Source organism: Budorcas taxicolor, chromosome 1 (genome assembly GCF_023091745.1).
Source record: "Budorcas taxicolor isolate Tak-1 chromosome 1, Takin1.1, whole genome shotgun sequence".
NCBI lineage: Eukaryota > Metazoa > Chordata > Mammalia > Artiodactyla > Bovidae > Budorcas > Budorcas taxicolor.
In genome coordinates this window covers 1,716,426-1,741,952 of record NC_068910.1, presented here as the reverse complement: position 1 = coordinate 1,741,952, position 25,527 = coordinate 1,716,426, and the positions used below count along the sequence as shown (strand labels likewise).

The window sequence follows — 25,527 nt, the reverse complement described above, 5'->3', positions numbered from 1 at the left end:
CAGGGAGCTGCACTCAGCCTGCGATGCCCTGTGACGGGAAAGCAGCTGAGAAAGAACGCGCGTGTGTGTGTGCACACGTATTCCCTTTCAGGCTTTGCATGTCCCCTTTCGTTCATATGCACATTTACACGCGCACACTTTGCTGCACCACTGAAACCAGCGTAATACTGCACACTCACTGGACTTCAATTTCAAGCTAAATGTGCACGTCTAAGGGGGAAGAACAGAGCAGGATCCGGTACCCAGTAAGGTGTCGGCAGTGCTTATCAAGGATCCAGAGGGCAACCGACCAGAGGGTCGTGAGTCTGGCCGTCCGTGCCCTGAGATCACCACCAGCAGTGAGCCAGAGACCAGGCTGGACCTTGGAGGCCCCCCAGTGGATGCTGTGTTACGGATGCTGGCATCCCTCCTCTCGGCCGTAGGAGCCGCTGAACCATTTTGAAGGGAGCGAGGCATGGGGTCGGAGCTGTCTTCCAGAAACAGCCAGGACAGCGAGTGCTGGCAGCCTGGGTGGGGGTAGAGCCAGACACCCTTCGCAGGTCACAGGTCCCCTCTCTGTGACCTTGGGGCTGGTGCCTTCCAGGAAGCCGGAGGTGCAAGTCAGGGGGCCGCAGGTGACCTCCGCCTGCCCCCCAGGTCCACTCCCCGGACAAGCCCCACGCATCTCGTTCTTATGGGAAGCCCTCATTAAACCACGGGCCCCAAGGTCCAGTCCTGGGGCCAAAACCCATCAAGTTTCTAGGCCCAGAATATTCCAGCGGAGCTTTCCAGAAGCTACTGCAGGGAGGGTCTGCAGCCGGTCCATCGAGGAACCCTACGGACAGACGCGTTCTCTTAACCTGTCGAGGTGGGAAAAGCCAGCAGTTCCATCTGTGTCCGCCGGGCTTCCACGCATGGGTTTTCCTGGTGGCTCAGCGGTAAAGAACGCGCCTGCCGATGCAGGAGATGAAGTTCGATCCCTGGGTCGGGAAGATCCCCTGGAGGAGGAAACGGCACCCCACTCCAGTATTCTTGCTGGAGAATCCCATGGACAGAGGAGCCTGGCAGGCTCCGGTCCACAGCCTTGCTGTGACTACCCCCTTCCCTGGGCTGGCCTCCCCGTATGACCTCCAGGTGGCCAAAGCCAATGGCCACTGCTTGGGGGGCCAAGATAGTGGCCTTCCCGGGGAGGGGGCGGGGAATGGGAGGAGCAGACGCAGGAAGACAAGCAGGCCTTGCGGATTGCACAGGGCTTCCAGGAGGAAGTGACCAGGCAGCAGCCACGGGGGCCGGTTCATGAGGACACAGGATCTGAGGGGCCAGGGCTGCAGGCAGGTTTGGAAGCCGGGGTGCTGGCTGAGCCCTTGCAGAGTGAGTGCGCACGAGGAAAAGAGACGAGGTCCTCGGGTTTAGGGTCAGGACGCGGAGGACGAGCGAGGGAAAGGGCGCTGGGCAGGATGGCGCCTCCCGGAAGCCGAGGGCCGGAGGTGTCCAGCCAGGGAGCGGGGTGGCTGACAGGACGTGCGTGGAGCAGGCAGAGAACGAGCTGGGAGGCTCGCTGTCTCTGTTCCAAGGTGGTGATGGCTCGGCTCGCCCATGCGACACGCAAAGGGGCCTGTGGCTGCAGACGGACCCCGCGGAGAGGGGCCAGCCATGCAGGCCGGGAGGGCCAGCTGCCGGACAAGAGGAATACCCGTGTTTCTCCGCAGCCGCGTCTCGCCTCTTGGAAAACGGCAGAGCATGTCCTCGTCTGTGGCGCTCTCTCTCCCAGCTCTGTCCCTGCTGCTTCCTCTTCCTGACTCCACCGCATGTGACCTGCAGTCCCCTAGCCAGGGCGGCAGCTGGGCTGGGCTGCTCCGGGCTCGCTGCACAAGCGTCCCCTGTGCCTGGCAGGGCTGGAGCATAAACCCAACTCCTATACTTCTGAGCCGTGTGACTTGGGCCGGCCACTCTGGGAAACGGGGGTCAGGATGGTCCCTGCCTCCATCCAGGCAGGGTGTTGGGAGGACATGTTCACAGCCCCGGAGCAGTGCCTGGCACCTCGCAGGGATGCTGAGAGATTAGTTGCGGTGTTGACGCAGGAAGTCGCCCTTGGAACCAGCTTCAAAGACCCCAGTGTCTGTGGGGATGTGGGGACCGTGGGCCAGCCTCTGCTAGGAAACTGTTCATAAGGGCTGTCCCCGCCAGCTCATTTTGCTTGCTGAAGCCCTTAAATAATGGAGGGAAAACAGCAGTTTCTCGCAGTGGGAAGACTTAGATTCTGTCCATCGCTGTTCCTGTTTAGTCGCTCAGTCATGTCCCACTCTCTGTGACCCCGTGGACTGCAGCCCGCCCGGCTCCTCTGTCCATGGGATTCTCCAGGCAAGAGTACTGGAGCGGGCTGCCACGCCCTCCTCCAGGGGATCTTCCCGACCCAGGGATCCAACCTGTGCCTCCTGCATTGGCAGGTGGACTCTGTACCTCTGAGCCACCAGGGAAGCCCATTCCGACACTGTTCAAAATTCTGCATGTTGAAGCCCCTTACTCTTTTCACACCTCCTCTGCCAGGAAGCTCACCACCTCCAAAGGAAGCCTATTCCACTCTCAGTCAGCGGTCTTTGTGAGAAAGCGATCCTGTGCCCTCGACTCTGGTGTCTTCTCTTCTGGCTGTGATCTGACCTCTGGAGTGGAGAGGGACTGTCCCTTCCCCAGTTAGACCTCAAATGATATGCCCTAAGCTCCAGTTTCTCTCTGAACCAAGAATCCACACCCAGGGGGTCTCGCACTGATTGCCTCTGAGCACCTCCGCATTCTCAGCTTGTACTGGGTGGGCGGCGGGGGGTGGGGGGGCTGAATGCTGGGTGTCATCAGTCAGAGTTAGTGGCTCATAAAACACAGAAGGTTGGCACTCCTGGTCCCTCCGATGGCTTCCTGCCCCTCTGCCCACTGGCACAGGGCGAGAACCCAATGGGAGCTGGGAGGACCTTGGAGGCATTGGCTCCAGGGATCCACCTGCAAAAGGGGCCCCAAGTCCCACTGGCTGTCCCTCTGGCAGCGCTGAGGTGGGAGCCCAGGACCCACACCCTTCTGGACCCAGAGGCTCCTCAGAGGGTTTTGCCTCCAGTCCCGTTGGCTAAAATCGCGTCACAAGCCTATGTCTCACCTGCAAGAGAAGCTGGGTGACTGTCCTCCGTGGAAAGCTGCCTCTGCCGAGCTGGCTATCAGGTAGTGGGCCGGTGGGGTCAGCTGCAGAGACCCCCACGGGCTTCGGCAGGCATGTCACAGGCAGCTTAGCCTTAGCAGTGGGGAGGGTGGGCCCACACCCCACACTCTCCCGCAGGAAACCGGCGGAGACCCCGCCCTCTCAACACCTGTGTCTCCCCCACCGCCCCACAGGTCAGAGGGCACCCAGCTCCCAAGCTCACCACGAGCCAGCCCAGAGCCCCACACCAAGAGCAGTGAACCCGAGGATGGTGAGACCAGAGGCCCAGAGCTCCCCCGAGAGGGAGCCTGGGGATCCGACAGCCGCCCGGCGAGCAGACCCCCGGACCAAGGTTTGTCCCGCACACCCAGGGTCCCGTCTGCGCTGATGCTGCCATCTGGCCTCCAGACAGAGCCCCTCCCTCTACCTGCTGAGGCCGGGCTTCCCCAGCCCCTAGGCTCCCCCACCCCTGCAGGCCTGCGAGCGGACACGCTGCGGGGGAGGGTGGGTTTCAGGGAGGCGGGCTCTGGCTCAGGGTGCGACACGTGTCTCCTGTCAGCGCCATGCAGGGGTGGGTCGGGCACCCAGGGAGCCGGAGGGGGAGCAAGCTCCCCGTCATCACAGGTGTGCGGGCAGGGCTGGCTGGTCACCAAGAGAAGGCCACAAAGAGGCCCTTCACGTCAAGAACCTGGGTCTGCTGGGTGTGCAGCCTCAGGAGCAAAGGAGAGCAGAGAGACGCTGTCTGAGCCGGCGCCCCAGGGCTCTCCCGGCTGGGCTGCAGGCAGGCGTGGGCAGGCTGCAGGCGCCAGCCCTCTCACACGACTTCAGAGGCCCCATACTGCCCCGGCCTCGGGTACCGGGACAGCTGTGACTATAGCGACACCACGCACACACACAGACACACACAGACACACACAGACACACACCACACACACACACAGACACACACATACCACACACACACAGAAACAGAGACACACAGACACACAAACACACAGCACACACACACACAGCACACAGACACAGACACACATACACAGACACACACACACATACACACACAGAGACACACACACACACCACACACAAACACACACAGAGACATATACAGACACACACATACCACACACACACAGAAACACAGAGACACACATACACAGACACACACACAGACACACACAGCACACACAGACACAGACACATAGACACACACACAGACACAGACACACACACAAACACACAGCACACACACACAGAGCACACACACACAGCACACAGACACAGACACACACACACAGACACACACACAGAAACAGACACACAGAGACACACACACAGACACACACACACAGAAACACACAGCACACACACACAGACACACACACAGAGACACACACACAGAGACACACACAGACACACACACACAGACACATAACACACACCACACACAGACACACACAAAAACACACAGAGACACACATAGAGACACACACAGATACACATACACAGACAGACACACACATACACACACACACAGACACACACACACAGACACACACATACCACACACACGCAGAAACAGAGACACACAGACACACACACAGACACATACACACACAAAGACACACACACACCACACGGAGACACATACACAGAGACACACACACAGACACACACACACACACAGACACACACAGAGAAACACACACAGACACATACACACACAGACACACACAGAGACACACAGAGACACACACAGAGACACATACACACACACAGAGACACACACAGAGACACACACACACACCACACACACAGACACACACACACAGACACACACACAGAGACACACACACAGATACAGCACACATACACACACACAGACACACAAACACACACCACACACAGATACACACACACAGACACACACACGTACACACACAGACACACACATACCACACACACAGAAACACAGAAACACACAGCACACACACACACAGCACACAGGCACAGACACACACACACGTACACAGACACATACCACACACACAGAAACACACAGCACACACACACACAGCACACAGACACACACACAGCACACACACACACAGCACACAGACACACACACAGACACACAGACACATACACAGAGACACACACACACCATACACACACACAGAGACACACGCACAGACACACACACCAGACACACAGACACACACAGACACACTACACAGACACACAGAGACACACACACAGACACACACACAGACAGACACACACACAGAGACACAGACACACAGAGACACACACAGACATACAGAGACACAGAGACACACACACACAGACACACCACACACACAGACACACACACACCACACAGACACACAGAGACACACATAGAGACACACAGAGACACACACACACCAGACAGACACACACACACACAGACACACACACAGCACACACACACACACACACCACACACACACACAGAGACAGAGAGACACACAGACACACCACACAGACACACACATACAGACAGACACCACACAGAGACACACACACAGACACACACACACAGAGACACACACACACAGAGATCCACACATACACACACACACAGACACACACACAGACACACACAGACAGACAGCACACAGAGACACACACACAGAAACACACAGCACACACACACAGCACACAGACACACACACAGACACACACACAGACACACAGACACATACACAGAGACACACACACACAGAGAGACACACGCACAGACACACACACCAGACACACAGACACACACAGACACACTACACAGACACACAGAGACACACACAGAGACACACACACACAGAGACAGACACACATACAGACAGACACACACACAGAGACACAGACACACAGAGACACACACAGACATACAGAGACACAGAGACACACATACAGAGACACACACACCACACAGACACACAGTCACACCACACACACCACACACACACAGACACACCACACACACAGACACACACACACCACACAGACACACAGAGACACACATAGAGACACACACAGAGACACACACACACCAGACAGACACACACACACACACACACACCACACACACACACAGAGACATAGAGACACACACACACACCACACACACACACAGAGACATAGAGACACACAGACACACCACACAGACACACAGAGATCCACACATACAGACACACACAGACACAGACACACAGAGATACACACAGACACATACACACAGACACACACACACAGAGACACACACAGACACACACAGACAGCACAGAGACACACACACAGACACAGACACACATAGACACAGACACACCGAGATACACACATACAGACACACACAGACACACAGACACACACACACATAGACACACACACACACACACACACAAGCAGCAGGAAATCCCAGGAAGAAAACCAAATTGTCAATACTGGAAACACCATCACATGATCAAAGAGTATTGCCCAGTCACCTCACGCCCGGTTCTCCTGGGTCTGGAACACTGTTTATTGAGAACAAACAGAAGGCTCTGCAGCCAACCCAGCTGGGTGTCCAAAATCAGGACAGCCGAGGCCAGGGGTGCCCAAACCTGCCAGTCCATCAGGATCACCCAGGAGCCTCATGAAACACAGGTGCCCGGGGCCCACCCACGAGTGCGCAGGCCTCTGGGGCCGGGGGCCATGCTGGTCAGGACATTGTCCATTCAGCCTGAACCGCTCTAGTTCAAGGGAACGTTCTGGTTCACCTAACTCACTAAAAGTCCCAGCAGGCTTCCGGCACAGTCCCATGTCAGCAGAGCCCCATTCCCCTGGCCTCGCCCACCAGCCTCTGCGAGGCTCACTGTGCAGAAGGCGCGCCCCTCACCCCCAGCAGCCAGACTCACGCCCTCCAGGCCCGGGCGGGAAGAACAGGGGCGTCCCTCCTCCCTGGAAGTCTGAGTCAGGGCTTGGCCCGACCGGCCCCGGCCCCTGCAGGGTCCCCGGCCGGCCGGCTGCACCCTGACTGCCGGGTTGGACTCACATGTCCACCCTGAGCCTGGGCAGAGCGGAGGTGGGAGGGCTCCCAAGGGGAGTCGGGGTGGCCCCCAAAGAGGGGGCTCCTCCCCGCCTCTGTCCCTGTCCACAGCCCGTGCTTCTCCAGGGCTGGACGAGCAGCTGTTCCGCTCGGTCGAGGGCCAGGCCGCCTCTGATGAGGAGGATGACCGCGAGAAGTGGCGGGAGGCACGGCGGCCACCAGCCGAGGTCACGGCGCTGCTGGCCGGTCTCTCTGGCTGCAGGAGCAGGTACGTGCTCCGGTGAGGACGTCCAGGATCAGGCATACCTGGGGCCAGGCCCCCATGGTCATCCTACAAGCACGGGGTGGCCCCTCTTGCAGCGATGGGCCTGGAACATGGGAGGCTGACCTGCTTCACATCCAGGCTGGGTCCCCTCCCTGCTGTTTCTCGCTCGGTCCCCAGATCCATCGGTCAAGCTGAAGACCCTGGACAAGTGTCAAGGAGAAATGAGCTGAGGAAGGGCACGCTTATGGGTGGCTTAATTCCCCCTAATCCTCACTCCGGTGACCACAGTCCCTGGACCTGCCCCACAGCTCGAGTGTGACCCCCCACGTGTCAGACCCTTTCCTAACCCACTGTTCTCAATGCCTGAGCCTGTCCCCTACCCTGGTCAAGTCAGCTGACTTCTGAGCCTCAGGCTTCCCGTCTCTAAGATGGGATGCCAACACTTGCCTGGCAGAGGATTTGTGAGGATTCACCATCGAGGGTATAAAATGCCCCCATGGGGCCTGATCCCGGGAGGCACTCCATGGGAGTCGGGGGCTGGCAGCGCTGACTATTTTATTATAAAGTCCTGCCGATTTTCTTGGGTCACTGTTATCACCAACCCGTTAAGTCAACAAGCATATGAAGCAAATTTGAGGGCTCCTGGCAAACAGCACTAACCAAGACAGCTCCCCCCGACACCCCCGCCCAGGAGCCTCTGTTCTCCTGAGTGGTGACAAGCATGAGGACGAGGAGGGGGCAGGACATGATAGGGGAGCCGCTGAGAAGGTGCTGTTTGAGCAGAGATCTGAAGGAAGTGAGGGGAAAGCCTTTCAGGCAGAGGGAACAGCTGATGCAAAGGCCCCGGGGCACGTGGCAGGGGCCTGGAGGAGGCTGCTGTGGTTGGAGCAGAAAGAGTGAAGGTGAGTGGGAAGGAGGTCTGGGAGGTAAGGGGCAGACTGGGCGAGGCCTCTGGCTTTTGCTCTGATGACACGGGGCACTGGGGAAGGCTGTGGGCAGGGGGTGCCATGGCCCCACCTAGCTTTCAGGGGAGACAGACTCGGTAATAACGCATTCCCACCCCCTGCAGGCAGACTTTGGAAAGCAGCCCCCTCTGTGCCGGTACTCTCCTTCACTGCAGGTGCGATGACCAGATGGCCAAGAAGCTCATGACTTGCTTCAGCCACTTGGGCGGTGCCAACCATGCCCGCACCCTGGGGGAGCTGGAGGCCTGTGTCGCCATGCTGGTGGAGCAGCTGGGGTCCCGGGGCTGCGGTGCAAAGACTCTGAGGACGCCTGAGGAGGAGGTCAGCGGAGCCCCAGAGGCTGGGAGCCAGACCAATGGCTAGTCTCTTACAGGTGGAAGGACTGTGAGCCATCTCAGCCAAGTCCTGTGCCCCCTTCACAGATGGGTAAACCAAGGCTCTGAGAGATGATTTAGATCTAATGAAGAATATTAAAGGATCCATCTCAGATCAGCTCAAGGGGAAAAAACAGGAATTTATTACCAGATGGAGCTGGGAGCATGGTTTCAAAAGAACAGCTAAGATGAGCTTCAGGCACAGTTGGATCCAGGGACTCAGATTATATTGCCCCCATCCGTCTGCTCAGTTCTTTTCATGGGTGCTGGCCTCACTTTCCCTGCTATAGAGGGGCTTTCTCCATGTGGTAGGGTGAGGGAAAGCAGAGCCCCAGGAAGCTCTAGGCCCCCATCAGCCTACTTAAAACCCCCAGAGAAACAATAAGAGCCCCATACAGTAAATCTCAGGGAAGAACGCCAGTGGTCGGCCTCAGTCACGTGCCCATACCTGGACCAATCCTCTGTGGTAGGCGGGCAGGGCCCTGTGATTGGCAGCTCCATCAAAGCCAGATGAATGGAAGAGAGACACCTCCCCCAAGGCTGTGGAGGGGAGGAGGGGAGCTCAGTTCCTGAGACCCTCAGACCACGCTCCCGAGTCCACAGGCCCCGTGCTCTGCCTACTGCCCAAGGACGCCACACCTTCAGCTGCTTCTATTTCCATCCGCTGCTGTCAGGGGCGGGGGCTGCCTCCCTCCCCCCGCCCCTGCTTTAGAAGGCAGGTGTCCACGTGGCATTCTGCAACTCGCCACCCTCTCCCCCTGGTATTCCGCAGGGAGCAGCAGCGTCCATGCCGCTTGGCCAGGGCTGGGCCGGTGACCGAGGCTGGGTCAGCCGGGTCCCTCTCCTGGGGCTCCCGTCTCGAGGGAGGTGGGGAATGGCTGCAGGGTGTCCTCAGCTGCAGCCCCCAGACAGGAGTCTCCAGCCGCTTCTGCCTCACCCTCCATGCCCCCAGCCCTCGACCCATTCTGGGACAAGCCACTAGCCTGGCAGTGAATTCCTCCTCGGCTCAAACTGGCCAGACTAGCTTCCTGCTTGCAACCAAAACAATTTAGAAAGGACAAGCAGATGAATGGAGAAGAGAAGGAAGGAGGGAGTCCTTCCACCAGAAAGGAAGCATGTACATTCTTACATCAGCCTGACTGGCCATGAGGCCTTGGGCCAGGCGTGCAGCTTCTGTGGGCCTCAGCGCCCTCCCTGGGGAGACAGGGTGGTTCTGTCTGTAGGCTCAGGGGCCGGATGAGATGACCCCTGTGGGAGGGCCAGGGCAGGCTGTGGGCCCTGCCTGGGGGTGGTGCTGTGTGCATGGGGTCGAGGGTGGCAGGGCGGGCTCTGAGCCCCTGGTGTCCCCACAGGCAGAGCTGCAGCGGAAGGTGGGTGAGAACGAGAGCCTGCGGCAGGAGCTGCAGTTGGTGGAGACGGAGAGGGTGCGGCTGTCCCTGCTGGAGGAGAAGCTGGAGGACGTGCTGGGGCTCCTGCAGAAGCTCCGCGACCTGGTGGGCTCACAGGAGCTGGCATCACGGGGGCAGGGCTGGGCGGGGCCCTCAGGGGTGGAGCCCACCCGCGTCAGGCACTGGCTCTAAGCTCGCCCCACAGAGGCAGGTGTCACCTCTGCCTCCAGACAGAAAGAGCTCAGGGAAAGTAATCAAAGAGAAGGGGGGTTCTCTAATTCATTTTATGAAGCTGATATAACTTTGATCGCAAAACCAGAGGACAACCCATAGGAGAAAAGAAAATTATAAGCTAGTGACACACTTAAATGTGGATGCAGAAATATTAAACAGCATATCTGCAAACCAAACCCAGCAGTGGTTAAAGAAACACAAGGAGAGCCGTTGGATTTATCGCAGGAATTCAAAGATGGTTCAAGACCAGACACCTATTAACACAGACCACCCGGTTCCTCCACCTCCCGGCTGGTAGCTTCAGACAAGAGTTCTCATTTTCTCAGCGCTGCTTTTTCACTGGTTAAAAAGAGAATAAAATAAGCTGTTGCAAGGATTAAAGGAGCTAACACCATCAAAATGCTCTTTTTCACGGTCATTTCCCAAGTGCCTCCTTGGGCGCAGGGACAATGGTCTGTCAGTACGTGATCTTGGATTAAATGGGTCCTGCACGCTGCTCCAGTACCCACCAAGAGTCTGGGCAGTGCAGTCATCACAGGGATGGGCGCCAGGAAAGGACCTTGGGCTGGGGGTGGGGGTTGGGGAACAGACTCTACCTACCCCCAGGGAGCCACACAGAAGCCTGTAGGGGCCACGAAGTCCCACCCATTGCTTGAAGATTCAGCAACCATGGCCAGTCCAGCCCTGTCTCATTTCTTTTTTTAAGGACATATCCAAAAAAGCCCTGGGGAAGATTTTGCTGAGCACGCTGGACGCTTGCAGGGACCCTGCACACGGTAGGTGAGCCCCCATCCCCGACCCATCTTCCAAGGCCTGGGCAGCATCCTGACTTAGCTCCTCCATTCTGAGTGTCTTGCCTGCAAAATGCTGCCTCATTCCTGCCCAGCCCACCTGCAAAGGGTACAGTCAGGAGACTTCCCTGTAGCTCAAACGGTAAAGAATCGGCCTGTGAGGCAGGAGACAGGGTTCAGTCCCTGGGTTGGGAAGTTCCTCTGGAGAAAGGAATGGCAATCCACTCCAGTATTCTTGCCTGGAGAATCCCATGGACAGAGGAGCCTGGCGGGCTACAGTCCGTGGGGGTCGCAAAGAGTCGGACACGACTGAGCGACTAACACACAGTCCTGCCCAGCCCACCTGCGAAGGGTACAGTCAGGAACAGGCTTCAGGAAGCTGAAGGTGCTATTTGAGAAGGACAGGGAGTGGGCACTTCAGGGAAAAGGCCAAATAAAAGCCAGTGTGGCCAGGCTCCGGGGAAGCCAGGCAGCTCCCTGCTGCCAGTTTAGCCCTGGGCGTACTGCGGAGGAAGGACTATTATCACACCCATTCCACAGATGGGGAGACTGAGGCACAGAGAGGCCAAGGGTCAGCCTCACTTAGACCTCAGGCCTCTCCCTTAAGCACTAGGCCGCGTGGCCCTGTTGGTCAAAGTTCAGGGCAGCGCAATTTTCTCAGGGCCAGCTCGTGCCCGGTGAAATCAGGAGGGGAGGTTCACTGGTGGTGAGACCACTGGCCTCACCGGGCACCGCTGGGCAGGGCTCGGGTGCGTCCAGTGCCCTGACTGGCCCCGGGCATCAAGGAGGAGTTCAGAAACTGGGCACTAGAAACTGCCTTCCCCAGGGTCCTCGGAGGGAGAGGGTGGCCAGGCTGGGGAGGGCCCGGGGGAGGGCAGGCAGCCCTGTGGGCCACAGGGAAGAGAATGACTCTCCTGCTGCCCACTGTCTCCCCAGATGGGCCGTCTGGCCCCTCGGCCGTGCTGGAAGCCCTGCGCCAAGCTTTGGCTGGCTGTGAGCTCCTGCGTAGAGAGCCCTCGGCCGCTGCCTCCACAAGCCCGGCCTTCACCCACTCCTTCCCCATCTCCTGCTGAGGGCTGGCCCGGCCTGTGGGCAGCCTGGCCACCATCAGACCAGCCTCCGGGACCAGCCTGGCCACCATCACATCCTCAGAACCCTGGGGTCACCGGCTCCTTCTGAGACCAGTCCAAGCTCGGAGCCTGGCAGCCACGCCTTCCCTGGGCTTCTCATTCCTGGCCTACATTCCTGCTGCCAGCAAGCACGTTGCTGATGGTCGCTGGATCAGCCTGTACCCGCTGCCAGCCCCCTGCCCTTGGAGTCGAGGTGCCTGCTTTTCTGCCCAGTTCCATCCAGAATCCCTTCCCTAGGCTCCCAGGATCTCACCCCTTCCCAGCGGTGTCCTCTTTGTCCACACAGCGTGACTGCTCCAGGGACCTCGTGCCCTGCACTCTACTGAGGACACTGCCCATGGCCCGGAAGTGCTGAAGGCTGGACACGAGACTGGGGGAACTCCCAGGGAGGAGACAGTGATCATGGCAGGCTTCCTGGTGGAGGTGGCCTTGAACTAGCTCTGGAAGAGCAGTTAGATTTAGATGGGCAGACAGGAGGGAAGGGCATTCAATGCAAGGGAACAGGGAGTGCCCAAGTGTGCTGCCGTAAAGTGCCCCATGAGTACAGACCCCAGAGCCCCTCTTTCCCGAGCACCCAGTAGGTACCGGGCCCCGCGGGTCACAGGCAGGAGCAAGACAAGCTGCCTGGTCCCATCAACCTTAAACCCTCGTAGGAGAGAAAGACACGTGGGTGAGCACTGCAGTGCTAAACTGCGGCAGACGAGAGGGTTCTGAGAGTCCGGGCGAGAGGGGCCAGTCCAAGCCTAGGAGGACAGAGCCCTGCAGAGGGCGGGGCGAGGGCAGGCGCCCGGCGGGGATGGGGCCCTGATGACTCGTCTCCCGGGCAACGGGCGCCTTGCCGGGGTTCTGATCTGCCTCCAGAAGCTGAGGGCAGAAGAGCAGACAGGAGGCCTCAGGACTTGGGAGCAAGGGGTCACCACGGGGACGCAGAAGAGGGGCCACAGGGAAAGGAGGGCCAGGGGCCCAGCAGGCAGTCCCAGGCGGGGCCACAGGGAGGGCTGGAGGGGGACCCCCAGCCGCGCGTGAGGCCGCAGGAGTCCACGCGTGTAGTGAGATCCATGGAAGTGGGCGGGCCTCTCCAAAAACTCAGCTTTACTGTGCGTTAATGAAAAATACAAGGGGCAGGGACTTCCCTGGCGGTCCGGTGGCTAAGAATCCGCTTTTCAATGCAGGGGATGTGGTGGGGAACCAGATCCCACATGCCACAGCTAAGCCCACGAGCTGCAAACCAGTGAGTTCATAAACCACAGCCAAAGACCCCACGTGACCCAGTGAAGACCCTGCGTGCTGCCACTAAGACCCAAGGCGAGCAGAGAAATACATATTTTAGAAATAATAATGGTGATAATAAACGGGACTAGAAGAGACGTTCCTCAAGCACCCCCGCCCCTGCTCTGGCCCCCTGGAATCAGCCAACAGCAGGCGGGCAGGATTCCTGTAGATTCCAGCCACACTAAGGCACACCCTCAGGAGCTTCCTAATAGAAATCTTCTCGGACCTCTGCCTGACAAGCAAAGGTGCATCATCGCCCGTGTAGCCCTCATCTCACTGGAGGCCAGTTTATGAGATGGCCTAGCATGCAGAGGGGCCCAGAGAGGCTGAGGGACTGTCTGGCACCGCACAGCAAATCAGCACCCATGCCTGGGCTGAGCCTGCTTCCTGAGCCCGCGTCTCACACGCTTCCTACCTCTGCCAGCTGTGTCTGGTTAGGGACCCCAGGGCTTGGGGTCTGGATCAGTTACAGCACAGCCTAAGCCACCCCGATAAATGAGCTCCCACAACACTCTGGGCCAAACAAGACAGAGCTTTCTCTCCCATAGTGGTTCAGAGGGGAGTGGACGACAGAGCAGCTTTGCTCCACGTGGCCACCCAGGGGCCCAGGTTCCTTCCGCTGTGTTGCTCTGTCGTCCCTGAGGGCATCGTCCCTGGCAGAAGCTAATCACCAGCATCGCGTTGGCCCGCCGGCCCCCGGGAAGGAGGAGACGGGGAAGGGAGGCTCAGGCACTCAGGCTCACACGTCCTCTAAGCCCATCCCACTGGCCATACCTAGCTGCAAGGGATGCTGGAAGATGCCATCTGTAGCTGGGCAACCACGGGACCAGCTAATGTTAACAGTATTAAAAGGAAAAAGGCGGCCAACTGGACCGGGGGCCAGCCACACCCCCCAGGCCACTGACAGAGGTCCGCCTGCCCCTGCAGAGGGGCCGAGCGGGCACGCACAGGCACCCCTGCAGTGCACACCGTGGCCAGAGGAGCGCACGCTGCCGGAGGACCCACAGCCTGCTCCTACAAAAGGCCACGTCGCCAAGTCAGCCAACCTACAAGATAGCAAGAAGAGCGAATTAGGCAAATGAGGCGCCAGAGGAGCATGCTCACAATGAAAGAACAGGATGAAATCCCAGGTCGGACTCCCCGATGGTCTAGTGGGTGAGAGTCTGACTTCCAGTGCAGGGTTGGAACCTGGCTGGGCAACTGAGCCCGTGAGGCACAGCTGGAGGAGCCCATGCCTGCCGCCAGAGACCCAGCTCAGTCAGAACAAAAGCAGACGGAAACAAAGTGAGCCGCTCCCCATTTCCCCACCGAGAGAGGGTGCAGCCCCCGGGGAGCAAAGTGAAGCGGAAACAGGCAGCCTACCCGAGAGAGTGCGAGATGATGATCGCAAAGAGGCGCAAAGAACTCAGGAGGAGAAGGGGCAAACAGAGCGAGAGGCAGGCGTTTCTAAGGAGAGCTAGGAAACCCCCAAACACAGAGGAACAATGTAGCAACTGCACATTTTTAAAAGCCACTAGAAGAAATCAACAGCAGGCTAACTGATGCAGAGAGGTGGAGCAGTGAGCTGGCAGACAGAAGTGGGAACCGCTGAAGCCGAAAAGAAAAGAGAGAAGCGAGGACAGTTGCAGAGATCTCTGTGATAGCACCAAGTGTACTCACGTTAGCATTGCAGGGGTCCTAGCAGAAAAGAAAGACAGGGGGCAGAGAATTTATCTGAAGACATTGTAGCTGAAAACTCCCCTAACCTGGGAAAGCAAGCAGACACTCACGTGCTGGAAGCAGAGCATCCAACGGGAGCAGCTCCCAGAAGGACCAAGACACGCGTAAGTAGAAAGGCAAACACTAAAGATGGAGAGAGAGCCCTAAAAACAGCAAGGGAGGGACGTCCCTGGTGGCCCAGCGGTTCACACTGCAGGGGGCGTGGGTTTGACCCCTGGTTGGAGAACTAGGACCCCTCACGCCACATGATGAGACAAAACACACACACACACGCACGCACACATACACACGCCCACACGCACACACAGCAACAAGCTACATACAAAGGCTGGTTCCTCAGCAGAAACTACAGGCCAGAAGGGAGGGGCTCAATATATTTACAGTGATGAAAGGGAAAAACCTACACCCACCCGAGAATACTTTTCCTGGCAAGACGCTCGTTCAGATATGATGGAGAGATTGAAAGTTTTACAGCACCACCAAACCAGCTTTACAAGAGATGTTCAAGAGACTTCTCTAAGCAAAGAAAAAAAAAAAGAGGCTACAACCAGAAACAGGAAAATTATGAAAGGAAAACACTCATTGGTAAAGCAGATACCCACTAACGGGAGCAAGCTAACCACACACACAGCTAGTCGGCAGATTAAAAGACAAAGGAGCAAAATCGATACCTCAATGGGCACACAAAGATGTCAGACGTGCTGTCAAAAGCGTCACAGGCGTGAGGAGGGGAGGGGAGTGGAAATGCAGGGATGCTAAAATGTGTTTGAAATTAAGAGATCAGCAACACGGCTTCCTAGGTGGCTCAGGGGTAAAGAATCCACCTGCCAACACAGGAGACCTGGGTTCGATCCCTGGCCCGGGAAAATTCCCCACACAGCAGAACAACTAAGCCAGTGCCCCAGAGTGAGAGTCGCAACCACTAAACCCACGCGCCTGCCAGCCTGTGCTCCACGAGAGAAGTCGCTGCAGCAAGAAGCCGGCTGCCCGGGACCAGGGTGTCTGTGCCAGTCCGCGGCTGGTGGCAGGGGACCCGTCAGCTCGAGCAGCCCCGCGACTAGAGAGCTGCCCCATCCTCCGCAGAAAAAGCCCCCATGGGCCGAAGCAACGAAGACCCAGCGGGGCCAGAAGCAGATAATTTTTTTAAAAAGGCCAGCAACTCCATCACACATGTATAGATTGCTGCATATAAACCTCAAGGTGGGGAACTTCCCTGGGGGTCCAGAGGCTAAGACTCCAGGCTCCTGATGCAGGAGGCCTGGGTTTGATCCCTGCTCGGGGAACTGGATCCCACACGCCCCAACTAAGACCTGGCACAGCCAGATAAATATTCTTTTTAAAAAAAAAAAAAAAAAGAGGAAGAAGCAGGAAAGTGCAGAATTTCAAGGAAAGCCTCACCAAAAGCACAGGCTCCCTGATATCTGGGCTTGACATTCAAGCCACGATCCCGACCCAGAAGTTTCTCCTCCCTTGAGGCTCCTGGGGGCTCTATTAACCGATTAATCCCTTCCCTGATGCTTCTCAATAAGGCTGTAGAGTTTCCGGGCAGAGGCCTTGCAGCTATTTGAATCTGAAAATTTCCTGGTAAAATGCACACAGTCTTCAGTACTCTCCCTTTGAAATGCAAAGCCAGTTCCCTTTGCTCCGAGTGTGAGCTACACTAAGCCACTCGGGTCTAACAGAGAACGGAGGCGTTGATGGTGTGACCCCGGACACGAGGCCTGGGCCGCCGCCTTCCTCCCCAAGCCAGGAGGACATCCAGGTGCCCTACGATAAAGGCCACGTGACAGCGTGCCCCCGTCAACAGCCAGCAAGAAACCAAGGCCTCCGGCCGTCAGCCCAGCTCACACCTCAGAAGCAGGACCCGCAGCCCGGGTCAGGTCTTCAGGCCGGGATCTGACTGCAGTATCTGGAACCAGACCCGCCCAGCAAAGCCACTCCCAAGGTCCTGATCCCCGGGGAACTGAGAGGATAAGTGAACACACGTTACTGCTTAAGCTGCGAGCTTGGGGAACGCTGTTTCATGCAACAGCTAATGGAAACACTTCTAGTGAACAGCCATGCTGCCCCACTCACAGGGTGATTCGGGAGTGTTCCGGAGGGTGTTTAGGCGTGTGAGTAACCGTCCGAGGCCTGACAATGATAGCCAGCAGGCTGGAAGGAGGACAAGGGCCCCCGGGGCACTCGGCAGACTGCAGGCTCCCTCCAGGGCCCCGACATGCTTGGGGAAGAAGCAGGCCTGATGGAGCCCCCTGCCAGCAGCCACGGCTGACACAGGACACCGGCCGAGGGCAGCCTGGGGGCCTGGGGCCGGAGCGGCAGCAGCCGGGGTTCAGGGGGCTGACCGTGTGCAGCCAGGGCCCCGAGTGCCGCCAGGGCCACAGTCCACCAGGACCGCACTGAGAGGACAGGGAAAGGCACCTCCACTGAGAGCTTCAGGGCAGCGGCCGGAGAGCAGCAGCCCCCGAGCGCAGGGCGGCCCGGAGCGGGCCCTGGGCAGCTGCCCTGGCGGCCGGCCCTGAAGCGGGCCCTGGGTGGGCAGAGGCGGGAAGGGGCTGGACAGCCCAGTTCAGTCGCTAAGTGTGTCTGACTCTCTGTGACCCCATGGACCGCAGCACACCAGACCTCCCTGTCCATCACCAATTCCCGAAGCTTACTCAAACTCATGTCCATTGAGTCGGTGACGCCATCCAGCCATCTCATCCTCTGTTGTCCCCTTTCTCCTCCTGCCCTCAATCTCTCCCAGCTTCAGGGTCTTTTCTAATGAGTCAGGTCTTCCCATCAGGTGGCCAAAGTATTGGAGTTTCAGCTTCAACATCAGTCCTTCCAGTGAACACCCAGGACTGATCTTTAGGATGGACTGGTTGGATGTCCTTGCAGTCCAAGGGCCTCTCAAGAATCTTCTCCAACACCACAGTTCAAAAGCATCCATTCTTCGGCGCGCAGCTTTCTTTATAGTCCAACTCACACCCATACATGATTACTGGAAAAACCATAGCTTTGACTTCAGGAAAAAACAGGAGGAAGGGATATTTATAAACAGCCTCCACGCCCATCACTCCCCTTTTGCCTTTTTCTAGCAAAGCTTCTTTGGGTTTCTTCAAATGGTCTGCGACTCCTTAGAAAAAAGGTTTTCTAGGAAATTCTGACTAACTGCCCTCGCTCATCTGCTGGCAACAAAAGCTAGTGTGTTGACCCGAAAATGCCCCCACCCACGCACCCACCGCGACCAAGGAAACAGCGCGCATTTCACACTCTGAGCAGCAGATGGCGATGCTGAAGTGCGGAGCCAAGGCGAGTCCAAAGCCTCCAAGCAGGTGGGGCTGGGGGGGCGCTGCCTCGCCCCAGCCCCTCCTCGGGGATGCGCGGGGTCTCCCCACCACCTGTACTCAAAGCGGCGCTACCGTTTCCTTGAAATCAGCTCCCTTTTAAAGTCTACGTCAAGGACTTTGAAAAGGAAATGCCTGTTCTAAGTTAGTTGAGGCGGTAGCCCTACCTGCCTTGCAGAGACGGGTTCCGACCAGGTGTGTCTGCTGAGCCGGAGGGGAGCGCCCTTGGTCCACGCCGGCCACGCTCCAGCCCCACGCTTCATTCTCCCCCATTTTACAGACGAGCAAACTGAGGCAGAGTGGGGCTGAGACTACCCCCGCCCGGGGCCGCAGAGCCGGCACGAAGCACGCCTGACGCCGAAGCCCAACGTGGTGCCGCGACACACCCGCGTCGGTAGAGATGCGTGTGCCCCGCCGCGCAGCCAGTGCAATGCTTAGACACCGCGAGGGAGCAAGTCTGGGACCCGCTCCGGGAAGGCGAAGGGCGCGGGGATTGACCCGCTGAAGCCGGAGATGCGGAGGAGAACTGGAACTGGAGACAAGACTTCGCTCCAGGCTTCTTCAGGCCTAGTTAGCATCTTCGGACGATGGGGTTTGGAGGCCTCTGATTGATGCTGGGAGGGATCGGGGGCAGGAGGAGAAGGGGACGACAGAGGATGAGATGGCTGGATGGCATCACCGACTGGATGGACAGGGGTTTGAGTGAACTCCGGGAGATGGTGATGGACAGGGAGGCCTGGCGTGCTGCAGTCCAGGGGGTTGCAGAGAGTGGGACATGACTGAGCGACTGAACTGAACCGAACTGATGTCAAAGGCCACTGAGCGGACCTTCGGGCAAGCCCTGTTGGAGGGCCTAAGGTCCCAACCAGCCTCAGCTGACTCCAGTTCAGTTCAGTCGCTCAGTCGTGTCCGACTCTCTGCGACCCCCTGGACTGCAGCAGGCCAGGCCTCCCTGTGTATCACCAACTCCCCGAGTTCACCCAAACTCGTGTCCGTGGAGTCCCTGACTCCAAGTTCCTGCCAAACAACGCGGGGGACCCCTGTTAAGGTTTCTGGCGGCCTGGAGGATGCGCCAGGGTTCCGGCGAATCCGTGGGCGCAGCTTACAGGTGCGATGGGTTTAGGTGAAGATTGCCCGGGAACTCTAGGAGGGCTTCTGGGGCGGTGTGCACAGGCTAGAAGTGACGGCTGAGAAGCTGGGGGTCACAGCGTCTTAATCTCTGCAGATAAGAAGGAAACTGCTCCAGGGGATAATGCAGGGTCCTGGGCCGCAAGATAAAGGGCTTCTTAAGCACCCTGCGTTACGAAGCAGTGAAAACACGAAGGCTCTCCCACCAGGTTGGAAACCGCCTAACAGACCTGCTCAAGTTTCAGCCGCGCCTGCTCTGCGAACAGTGCCCAGGACACTTACCCGGGGGCGAGGGGGCAGAGGCACGGCAGACAGCGGTGCCTCAGTCTGCTGGCAGTGGGAGCCGTTCCAGGAGGGCTTCCTGGAAGAGGCCCTGCCCTGGGTGGACCTGGGACGGAGGGCACAGGAGGAGAGGCGTGCGGTGGGCAAAGGGGCTGAGGCTGACCTGCCGGTGGCCACGAGCTGGTGACGGTGTGCTGCAGAGCGGGACGCTGTTGAGGACCTGGTTTTAACCTGAAGACTCGAGGTTGTCGCCAGAGGCAGAAACGGGCGCCTGGGAGACGGCGGTCCCGAGAGAAGCGGACTGACCGGAGCGGGAGGAGAGGTGGTCTGCAAACCTTACAGACGCTTTCAGCACCTGTGACGTGCAGGCGCAGCTGTGTCTTAACAGCATTTAAGCACCGAGTCCCTGCCCTTCAGAAGCTCCTGTCTGCCTGGAAGGAGACATTTCATCAGCTCAGCTCAGTTCAGTCACTCAGTCGTGTCCGGCTCTTTGCGACCCCATGGACTGCAGCACACCAGGCCTCCCTGTCCATCACCAGCTCCTGGAGTTCACCCAAACTCACGTCCATTGAGTTGGTGATGCCATGATGTTGGGAGCCAGCGTGAGGAACTCCGCCCATGGCAAAGGTCATGAGGAAGGAAGCTTGGCATACGCAAAGGTGTGATCAAGCCTCAGGAAACCCCCTGTTCCCGAGCATCTACCCCCAAAACCAGAGTACTTTACTGGGAGCTCTCCCCCATAACCATTTCTCTCAGAGAAGGAGTTAACTTGCAGCTCCAGTTAATAAAAATTCCTGGGCGTGACTAGAGTGTTTCAACTTACGAACTCTGGAGGTTCTCTGGCCTGCCTGATCAGGCTCGTCCGGCCGCATATGATTGTTTACAGCCTCCCAACTGTGAGAGGCACGGATGTTTTAAAATTTTCTAAATGCAGACTCTTTTGAGAAGTTAGAAGATCATTAGTATAGTATTAGTAGGTTGATTAGGAATTATATTGGTGAAGGGTTTTTTCATTTGTCCTGCCAATAATTACTGCTAATTCCCTGCCCTGTGTGTGACAAGGATGTCTCAGGTCAAACCTCTCTGCTGACAGACTAGCTTGTGTGACAGCCTCTCAGCCATAAACAGCACAGAGAGTTTGGAGTATTAGCGTAGGGCTTTTTTCATTGATGAGTCAATGATTGCCATCAGGCCTCCATATCCTTAGGCACCTGGGAATATATTAATCAATGTATTTGGAATATAGAAAAGGAAATGTAGTAGTTTTTTGATGTTAGCAATACTAGACTTTTGAGTTAATGAATCTTCTCTTTTGTTATAGATCACTGTGCTTTGTTATAAATCACTATAAATCACTATGCTATGTAACTTTATCACTATCTTAAGACAAAATAGATCTTAAGGGGAACATTGGTGAAGGGTTTACATTTGTTAAGCCAATATTTGCTTCTAAAACTTCATATTCCTGCCCTTATAATGAATATAACTAGCATATAGGAGAAATAAGTATTAACCTTTAAGATTAATCATGTTAAACCTTAGGTTAAGTAAATTCCTTTCTTGATTGTAACTCACTACACCCTCACCCTATAGGAATGCAACTTTATTTGGAGGGTGGTGCCTGATTTAAGAAAAAATCACCCCTGGAAAAATAAGTTTTCTGGTTAACTGACCAGTATCAGAAAGGGCCATAAAATGTCAGCAGACCTCATGGCTAAAAGATGATGAAACTCATAAGACCTTTGTATAATTTTATATGAAGCACCTGATTGTGACAAGGGTCAGGTCTGCTGACCCCCGCGTGACTCTGTATTCATCCCTATGTATAACAAAAAGGTATATAAACAAACCTGAAAAATAAAGAAATCGGATCGGTTTCTGGAAAGATTGGTTCCCCCGTGTCCTTTCTTTCTCGCTCCCTGTTTTCCTGGCTGAATTCCCATCTGAAATGTGGGTGCTCACCAAGCCTGCTAATTCTGCCTGGGCTTCTGAGATCGGACCGGGGAGGCCTCAGTGCCTCCTCTCCTTCGGGAGAATGGAAAGACGCCTGTGGCCTACGTAGGTGGTGATTGGTATTCCATGTAAACCAGTTATTCAGCCTCTTTTCTCCACTAATTCTCCTACTACACTATCTGTTTCTAATCTCCCTCTGTATCTGTAATTAAATAAGTTTTTTCCAGGACGCCAACTCCGTCCCCACCTTCGAATCACCCTGGATCCACCAGGGCTGGACCCCGGCACCATCCAACCATCTCATCCTCTGTTGTCCCCTTCTCTGCCCACCTTCAATCTTTCCCAGCATCAGGGTCTTTTCCAGTGAGTCAACTCTTCGCATCAGGTGGCCAAAAGTGGAGTTTCAGCTTCAGCATCAGTCCTTCCAGTGAATATTCAGAACTGATCTCCTTGAGGATGGACTGGTTGGATGCCCTTGCAGTCCAAGGGACTCTCAAGAATCTTCTCCAACACCACAGTTCAAAAGCATCCATTCTTCAGTGCTCAGCTTTCTTTATGGTCCAACTCTCACATCCATACATGACCACTGGAAAAACCATAGCTTTGACTAGACGGACCTTTGTTGGCAAAGTAATGTCTCTGCTTTTTAATATGCTGTCCAGGTTGCAGACAAAACGTGAACATGATTTTAGGTCCTGCAGGGTGGGTCCTGGTGGAAGAGGCAGGACGAGGGATGGCACGTGTGGGCAGTTGTGGGCGTGGGGCGGACTTTCCAGAAGGGCTGGTTCTAGGGTCTGCCATCTATGGGGAGGGTCGGGAGAAGGGGCCGGGGGGCAGGAGCCATGACCATGAGCCCGTGAAAGGGGCCGGGCTCAGAGCTCAGGTTTTCTTTGATGCTGTCACGAAGCCCTGCAAAGGCGGGGGCGACAGCAATTTATGGCACCTCGGGCGCCCGGGAAACCTGGCTCTTGCAGGTCAGCTGTCAGTGAGCCCAGCACAGGCCCAGCCCTGAGGTCGCAGTGGGCTCCCCAGGTCCAGGGGTCGGGCTGCGGGCTGGTGTAGGCCGCCCGAGGAATTCCTCCAGGAGCAGGAACCCCTTGTGCAGTAGCAGGCCCGGTGCATGTACACACATGCACTCACACACACTCACACACATGCACGCATGCTCACACACACAGACATAAACACACTCACACACGCACTCACACATGCATGCACTCACGCACCATGCACGCATGCTCACACACACAGAGACATACACACACACATGAACACACGCACATGCACGCACGCTCACACAGACATAAACACACACGCACTCACACACATGCACACACTCACGCACATGCATGCACGCTCACACAGAGACATAAACACACACACACGCACTCACATGCACGCACTCACACACATGCACGCACTCACACACATGCACGCACGCTCATACACACACAGACATAAACACACACGCACTCACACACACATGCATGCACTCATGCACATGCACACACGCTCACACACAGACATAAATACACACGCACTCACACACACTCACACATGCACGCACTCACGCACATGCACGAACGCTCACACACACAGACAAAAACACACACTCACATGAACACATGCACGCACGCACACATACACGGACATACACGTGCGCACACACGTACGCTCACACACACATGCACACGCACATACGCACATGCACTCACGCTCACACAGACATAAATGCACTCACACACACGCACTCACATGAACACACAGACATGCATGCACACACATGCATGCACGCACACACACATGCATGCACTCACGCACATGCACGCACACTCACACACAGACATACACACACGCGCGCACTCACACACACATGCACGCATGCTCACACAGAGACAAACACACACATGCACTCACACACACATGCACGCACTCACACACATGCATGCACGCTCACACACACAGACATAAACACACACACACGCACTCACACTCACACAAATGCACGCACTCACGCACATGCACGCACACTCACACACACTCACACACATGCACGCACTCACGCACATGCACGCATGCTCACACACAGACATAAACACACATGCACTCATGCACGCACGCTCACACACACAGACATAAACACACACACGCACTCACACATGCACGCACACACACATGCGCGCACGCTCACACACACATAAACACACACGCACTCACCGCACTCACACATGCACGCACTCACGCACATGCACGCACGCTCACACACACACACGCACTCACACACACATGCACGCACGCTCACACAGACATAAACACACACACGCACTCACATGAACACACACGCAGACACACACATGCACACACGCACACACACATGCATGCACTCACGCACATGCACGCATGCTCACACACAGACATAAACACACACATGCACTCACACACGCACATGCACGCGCACTCACATACACACAGACATAAACACACACACATGCACTCACATAAACACAGACACACATGCACGCACACACACACACACAGACATACACGTGCGCACACACACCCGCACTCACACACACACATGCACACGCACGCACTCACGCACATGCACACATGCTCCCAGACATAAATGCACTCACATGAACACACGCACAGACACACACATACATGCATGCACACACGTGCACACACTCACACACACACTGACATACACGTGTGCACACACGCACGCACTCACATGGGGATTTTACAGGACAAAGCGGGCATGAGCACGTTCACAGACGGAAGGAGCCCGAGAGGGGCCTCTGGGCACGGGTGGGGGACCTGGCAGGGAGCCTGACTGGTCAGGGAGCAGAAGGCCCCTGGCTCCCCCCAGGAAAAGCCTGTGGTCAGCCAGGCCGGCCACCCAGGCAGCTCTGGAAGAGGGAGCCCCCTCAGGAAGCCCAGGGGCGCCCCCGCCCTGAGCCCACAGAGGCCTGTTGTCGGGAGATATGGGTGGCCGGGGGCCCTTCACATCTGGGATCCCCAAATGAAAGACGCCACACCTCAGTGGAGCCTGAGAATGCTGGTGACCTGCGGGCGGACCCCCGGGGGCATGGGCCCCGTCTGGCCCTGTGTGGGCAAGAAGACTACACTCACAGGCAGGAAAGGAGGGGGAGCCTTGCTGGATACTGGGGTTGAGGAGATTTATCATCTTCCTGCTCACACCGGCAGAGTCCGGTTTTTCCACAACGAAAACGATTCATTTCTGTCGTTTTTTCAGCCGTCCGTGTTAACATAAGAAGGAAACCTCAGAGGCATGAGAGGAGAGAGGGTGGGCCTGATCGGGGGGTCAGGTCAGGACGCACACCCACCCCACCCCCCCCCCCCCGAACCGGAGGGACACTCCTCTGGGTCTGGGGGCGGCGGGGTCAAGTGCGCCCGGCCCCACCCTTGACTTCTGCCCGCGGCTTTGGTGCCGTGTCACCTGCTTTG

At 56.8% G+C, this 25,527-nt stretch overlaps 1 protein-coding gene across 1 annotated transcript in view; it reads left to right on the top strand.

Moving 5' to 3' along the window:
* The window catches only part of EFCC1 (EF-hand and coiled-coil domain containing 1), a 30,100-nt gene extending 16,842 nt beyond the window's left edge, over positions 1-13,258 (top strand). The window contains exons 3-8 of the mRNA XM_052646112.1: positions 3,355-3,512; positions 7,338-7,494; positions 8,612-8,777; positions 10,183-10,323; positions 11,159-11,228; positions 12,180-13,258. Of these exons, the coding sequence (XP_052502072.1) occupies positions 3,355-3,512; positions 7,338-7,494; positions 8,612-8,777; positions 10,183-10,323; positions 11,159-11,228; positions 12,180-12,316 (829 nt within the window). The 3' untranslated portion in view covers positions 12,317-13,258. The remainder of the gene's footprint in view (positions 1-3,354; positions 3,513-7,337; positions 7,495-8,611; positions 8,778-10,182; positions 10,324-11,158; positions 11,229-12,179) is intronic.
* Positions 13,259-25,527: the final 12,269 nt, after the last annotated feature.